At 52.4% G+C, this 6,545-nt stretch overlaps 2 protein-coding genes across 2 annotated transcripts; both read right to left on the bottom strand.

The window, feature by feature from the left end:
* Window positions 1-2,020: 2,020 nt before the first annotated feature.
* CORC01_00820 (uncharacterized protein) lies at window positions 2,021-3,931 on the bottom strand (the record flags this gene model as incomplete). The annotated part of the gene is made up of 1 exon (XM_022612476.1): window positions 2,021-3,931. One exon carries the CDS (start codon window positions 3,929-3,931, stop codon window positions 2,021-2,023), a length of 1,911 nt encoding a protein of 636 aa, XP_022481093.1.
* A 623-nt stretch (window positions 3,932-4,554) lies between these two features.
* Window positions 4,555-6,545, bottom strand: CORC01_00819 (GMC oxidoreductase; the record flags this gene model as incomplete). The annotated part of the gene is made up of 2 exons (XM_022612475.1): window positions 4,555-6,276; window positions 6,435-6,545. 2 exons carry the CDS (start codon window positions 6,543-6,545, stop codon window positions 4,555-4,557), a joined length of 1,833 nt encoding a protein of 610 aa, XP_022481092.1.

Below are 6,545 nucleotides of genomic sequence, written 5' to 3'. Positions count from 1 at the left end.
GAAGTGATGCTCTGGCGTTGATATTATATCGCCATACCTCCTTTCGAACGATCCAGCAACTGCTCACCGGCCTGGAGGATTGTACAAGACGGGAAGGACCTCCACTGAAGCAAGTTTCCTTAATCTCACTTTGCCCAAGGGGGTTTGCTTGCATCCTACGCAGTCCGGGGTCCGTAGCGCCGGACCGGGGTGTCACAAAGATCCCCGTGTCGGTCTCGGTCGTCGGCAGACCCGCGGGACCCCGGGAGGTGCATTCTGGGGACCCGCTAGGTTGTTTGATGTAGACTTGTCTGCTATCTGGTGCCAAGCGCGCCAACAGGGCGAGGTCGCGGTTTGTTTCAAATAAGAACCACGTCATTGGCAGAGCCCCCAAACGAGGCCATCGCCGCACTTGCAGGCAAATGCAGGCGACTTGTCCTTATGACGTGCCATGTAATTTAGGCTGCTTGTTTTACTTACATGCAAGAAGTCCCACTTACCGTCATCGCGAAGCCTGCATGTGATCTGGGCGCGCAGTGCCGCCCCCTTTCGTCCCTTTTCGTTGGTGTCGAGCTGGACGTTCAGCGCCTCTGCGTCCAACCAGCTCCAGCCACTTTGGAAACTTCGGATGAACTGATCGAAGGTGCCGGCGCCGCCGAAGTGGGTAGCGGATATAGCGCAGCTTTGGGGATGATGAGTGAGCGAGCAAAACATCCAGCCCACCGGTTGTTGAAAGAGACTCCCTGCAGCTACCTTGAATCTCTCTCATACACACGGCGCGTCGTCTACCGCCATGGTGTAAACTTTTGTGCTGACCAAGACATGTCAGATCAATGACATCTCGCTATATGGTCCAGGTCAGGCCAGACCATCGGGTTCAAGAGCCGGGACTAAGGACTAACTTTTGCTGCAGCGCTGATCTTTGGGCGAGAATATCGAGTTGCTCTACTCGAGACTCTCCATCAGCCTCAGGTGGAAGATCTCCATAATTACCCCTCATAAGCTGGAATGCAACCTTCTTAATTGGAGGAATTGGTTTGAGTTTAATAATTGGGGTTGGGGGATATGAATAAATTGAACCATACTCGGTGGGTTCTCGTCCAATCTTACCGCGTTCCTCGGCAAAAGCTGCTTAAATTTGCTCCGCTGCGAACAATGGAACCGAGCTTTGTTCCCTCTTTTCTTTTCGCTCGTAAGATTAGGCATGTTTAGCCCTTCAGCAGTTCCCCTTTCTCTCGGCCGAACACTTTTGGACCTGTCGCTGGCGAGAGACACTCGATATGTGCGTAAGTACGGATATCCAGTACATGTATCCGTACCAATCTACTATTACCATTGGACAGTGAACGAGTCAGAGAACCTACAAGTCACGCGGGGCACGAGGGAGACCTAGCAGGGGCCAGCCCTGACTGAACAGCACTAAAATCACCCGCATGTTGACGCCCAGATCTCACTCAGGGGTCTTGATTGATGTTATACTAGATACCGCTTGATCAGCACTTGACTCGCTGACGAGATCTGGTGATCAAGCCAGCTCCCTGTTGCGTTGATCAACTGTCAAGCCAAGATTTTGCAACGAGCTCCCACTCCACTCGACAGCCTTGTTCATTCAAAAGAATGACGGCGGACGGACATCTCTCGCTTGTCGCGCTTTGCAATCACACAAGCTGCTTCATTAGGAGGAACGTCCGGATCTGGAACAGATCCTTGCAGCACGGTTGGGCATATCCACCAGCGAAGCAAGCCTGATCATGGACTAGACCTTGCCAAATGCCATTCATCTCACAGCAGTGATGCGTGACGACGGCCTAGGTAGCGAGAAATTCGCCATGGATTGTTTCGTTCTAATGGGCTCTCCCCTTGGCCTTGGCATCTTCTAGCCAGCTGAAACTCTGTTATATTACGATCATCGATCTGCTGTCTCCTACCGTTGATGAATCTTTCGCCTTCCTGGCAAGCGAACCCGAACAAGAGAGTCGAGAATTAGCCTAGCCGAGCTCGTCCATCGCTCGGATCCTCGACTCATTTTCTGACACCACCCCTAGCATCCACAGCTCCATGATAGATCTATATCATACCAAGCTCCAGACAACCTCTTGATCTGGTTCAAACAGCACCTGATTTTGATTTTCTTGCTTGAGCGGAAATAGTTGGGAGCCTCTCCGGTGACTCGATGGTCATGAAACCAGAGAGTGTTCCCAAGATCCTCGTAGTTGAAACTCGCTATTGCTTCTCTAATGTCGTCGTCCCTGGTGATCCCGACGCAGGGAGTCATGAATGCTGACGGGGTCCCGAGCAAAGTCCTCGGCTTGACCTCCAGGCCAACGACCAAGCAGAACGTCCCAAGGATTTTCAACTTCGTTTCCGTACTCAACCCCCATCCCGTATTGATCGTTGTGTGTTGGTAGTAGCCAAACGCCAGTTTCAAGACTCCAAGAGCCCCGCAATCGCGAGAAGCGCGAGTGTTGAGAAGACCTTGGGGGTTAGCAACGTCTTGCCGCAGTGGTGCAGCCCAGTCAATTGTCGGAATTGGTTGACTCTCTGGAAACCCTTGCCCAAGATGACCTTTTTGGACGATATTGTCCGAAACCCTTTCCTTTTGGAAGCCAAGAGAATTTTCTAAAACTACGAGATGAAACTTTTCTCTGCCTTCGGACTGCGGTCTGATGCCCGCCGCAAGAGACAGACCAAATTCAGCTGTTGTGAAAAGCGACGACTCGGGCGTAAGATGGAATCGAGTGATATAGATTCGGTTCGCCGCAACTTTGCGAGTCCGGTCAAGTATGAGCTTTGATGAAGGACTTTTATAGTGAGGGAAAGAGTCAACTTGGTTTGGGATGAACTCTTGAGTTCCTTCTGATCCGATCCAGAAGGTTCTGTGGCAGACGATGCGAGAGAACAAGGGCTTTTCCAAGCTAATGCGTTGCATGAGAATGCCAGCTGTAAATCCGGCAGCGCGTGCCATGGGTACGAAGAAAAGAGTATCCGAAGAGTCGCCTGGAACAGGAATATACGAAAGCTTGACTCTCGCCCCGACGCTGGTGAAGACAATCGCCGTGTCTTGCAAGGGCATAAAATGAGGCCCACGATCTTGCGATAACGTTCTGGTCACCTCGCTGGGGAAGTCCAGTTTCGCGAAGTAAGACAAGTCATCCGCCAAAAGTCCGCCAAAGACTTCACTTGGATCCTCGGGGAGTTTGTCTCCTGATAATGTCCATAGGAAGATGGATGGATCCTCTATGGACTTGACAGTCTCTTCTTGCAGCCTCTTGAAAGCCTTGGATCTTCCTTCTCCATATAGAAGGGGTATGTTGACATCGAACAGCCCAAGGAGTGAGTAGATCGCGTCTTCTGGTCGCGTTGTCACACGTGAAGCCGCCCACTGCATTCTTTGACACACCGGAACTGTCGAGAATTGTTCTGGGTCAAGCAGGATGTGTCTGGGTATCCCGGTTGTAGCGCTGATTTCGGCGGCAAAATCTCCTTTCGAGCCAATCCATTGCCAGTCTTTGTCAAAAAATTCAACATTGTCCGGGGCCAACAACTCCTGTAAAGTCCAACCTCGGGTGAACCATCGAATGGTGTCTGGTTTGAGAAAGGAGGTCGAGACGGAGTCCTTGTCGCATTGCGAAACATCGGGAAGGAAAACGTAGCAGATGGCAGATTCTCGATACCAGCGGTACATGGAGTTAATGGCCTCAGACAGCTCGGTGCCACTAGTCTTGTCGATACAGCAAGTGTCGATCCAGAGGTATTCGAATCCAGCTGCGGCGGCAGCCTCGCAGCTCTTGCTCAATTTTGCAAAGCCCTTTAAGCCTACTGCAACGTCCTTCTGCTCAAGGTCTTGGAGCGTGACTTCTTCATCGTCCCAGGTGTAAGAAAGAACCGCGTGGATCGGGACATCTGAGGGAAAACTTTCGACCTCTAGTCGAGACGTGTGGAGAAGCCGCATTTTGAAGAGCGTTAGAGGCCAATATTCCCACCAAAGTTCAAGTCACTAGTGAAGACAATGAAAGTTCTCAAGTGACGTGCGTCTAAAAGAGGGGAAAGAAACGAGGCAGCTGAACGAAAAATGCATATTGAGCCTTTAACAAGATTGGCTCAATCGGTCCTAACATTGAAGTCAGCAACACGATAGCCAATTATCACTCATAGTCTAGCGTGCACAATTGAGCCAATGGAGGTATCTAGAGAGCTTCATGTGACGCATTCACTATGAGTCCCGCAATGCTATTGGCTTGAACATCGAATAGCTCAGGGAAACAAGCATTTCTAATCCCCACGGATATTGAACTGCTAATGATCAAGTGCGTGCATATCAAGACACCGTGGAGAGCTTGTCTGTCTACATTTGCGCAGATTCTCACACGACACATCTACTATATTGATCTGATATTCTTTCACTTGGAATGACTTGCCTGTCACGGACTCTAAGAATCAATGCAGCATGTCAGATACTTCAGCGCACGGTCTGCTTTAGATAATTATCATTAGAATGAAGAAAATACCATGCAGCGCTGGTCTATGTAAAGTAACCATCTATCAACTTATGCATGCTTCGCCTCTTGGTCACTTCTATGCGTCTGCGATAATACGCTCGGCTGCGATCTCCGCGATGCCATAGACAGCAGTCTGTACATGTGCAGAAATGAGCAGAGGGATGACACTAGCATCAACAACGCGCAGGTTAGATGTACCATACACCTTGAGATTGCTGTCAACCACACCGCCATCCTTCTTTGGCAGCATCGAGCAGGTGCCGACGGGATGGAAGATACTCAGCGTCGTGTTGAGGGCAAACTGCTTCCACTGCTCGTCGGTCTGGACAGCATCCAGTCCAGGTTCATATTCGCTGTCCCAGATGGATCTCATCGGCTCGGTAGTGGCGATCTTACGGCAGTACTTGGTGGCTTGGGTCGCTGCCTCGACGTCGTGTTCGTGCGCAAAGTAGTTTGGGTTGATCACGGGCTTTCCGGTGGTGTTGGAAGGGTTGATGTGGATGTTGCCTCGGCTCATGGGGTGCATGATGACGGAGATGAGGGAGAAGAACCCTTCGCCGAAGAGAGGGGAGGTCGACGCGGGGTAGCCCTTGACGCCGGTGTACCCATCAGAGAAGATGACTTCGAGCTGGGGGATGGAAGGGTCGGTGATAAACTCCAACTTCTTCTGGTCGACGACACCAGGGTCTTCGCCGGCTGCTTCGTGAGCGAGTGAAATCAGACGAGAGTCGTTACCGATGGCTTGGGCCCAGGTCGTGAAGGTGTAGCCGCTGCCGGTGTAGTCGTAGAGCGAGACTTCGCCGGCGTTCCAGAGAGCCAGCTGCTCCGCGGCGTAAGTGGCGTTGCTGCGGAGTATGTCAAAGGAGGTGTAGTTGTCCTTGAGCTGGTAGGAACTTTGAATGCGGAGGTGGTCCTGGAGGTTCTCGCCGACACCGGGGAGGTCAATGACTTGTTCGATGCCGGACGCGTTGAGTACCGAAGATTGGCCAATGCCGGACAGCTCTAACAAGCCTGGACTTTGGATGGAGCCAGCAGACAAGATGACCTCCTTCTGAGCTGAGATGATGGTTCCGTCTGAAAGAGTAACTCCCGTGGCCCTCTGCACAGTCGAGTTGCTTGCTGCCTTTACGAGGTTGACCTTGATAACCGTAGTGTCGGACAGGATTTCCAAGTTGGGGCCGGCGATGGGAACATAGGCATTGGCGCTGTAGGACCTGTTGTAGTGAGTCGGGTCAATGCTGCTGGGTTGGTACATCACTCCAAGAGGATCTCCACCGAGCGACTCCAAGTTGGTCTCGATACCGAGGGCATTCATTGTCGGGATCCACGTCTTCTGATGTTCGGGAATGATGCGGTTGATGACGGCCTTGACCGGACCGCTATCGCCGACGCCCTCGGAGCCGTACGTATCGGTGTTGACGCCAGTAAAGTTCTCCGACTTCTTCATGGCGGCAATCATCGTCTCCCAGTTCCACCCGGGGTTGCCTAGGGCCTCCCAGCTGTCATACTCGGCCACGGCAGCCCTGTCGTACGTCATGAGGTTGAGTGCGGAGCTGCCGCCGAGGACCTTGCCCCGGTTGACCGTGAATGTCCGGCTATTGACGTTTGTCTGCGGCACGGTGGTGAAGTTCCAGTCATACTTTGTGGCCAGTGTCGAGCCCTTCATACCGGGGACATTGATTTTAGGCTCATCCCAGACTGCGGGTCCCGCCTCGATGACAAGAATCTTTGAGGCAGGGAGTCCCTCGCTGAGGCGAGCCGCCACGGCTACTCCAGCAGTGCCACCACCAACGACGATCTGGGGTGGAAAAGTTAGTGTATCCGTATCACTAAGGGTTACCCGCCAGGCCGCCGCATCGAAATTGGAAGGGAGAGAAGCGAACAGGTCCAAACGACAGAAAGACCCCGTATAGAAAGCAACGCAAGCGTCCGAGAGCAGAGCTGAGCACAACTTACATAATCGTAGGTATCCTCATAGGGCTGTGACGAGGAGGAGGAGGAGGAGGAGGAGGGGGCACCCAAAACAAGGGCCGCGGAGGCGAGGGCGAGACTCGACTTGACAAGCAT

The sequence above is a fragment of the Colletotrichum orchidophilum genome (assembly GCF_001831195.1).
Source record: "Colletotrichum orchidophilum strain IMI 309357 chromosome Unknown Scaffold_4.1, whole genome shotgun sequence".
Classification (NCBI taxonomy): Eukaryota; Fungi; Ascomycota; class Sordariomycetes; order Glomerellales; family Glomerellaceae; genus Colletotrichum; species Colletotrichum orchidophilum.
The sequence above is the reverse complement of the archived record's forward strand: the minus strand, read 5'-3'. Positions and strand labels throughout refer to the sequence as shown.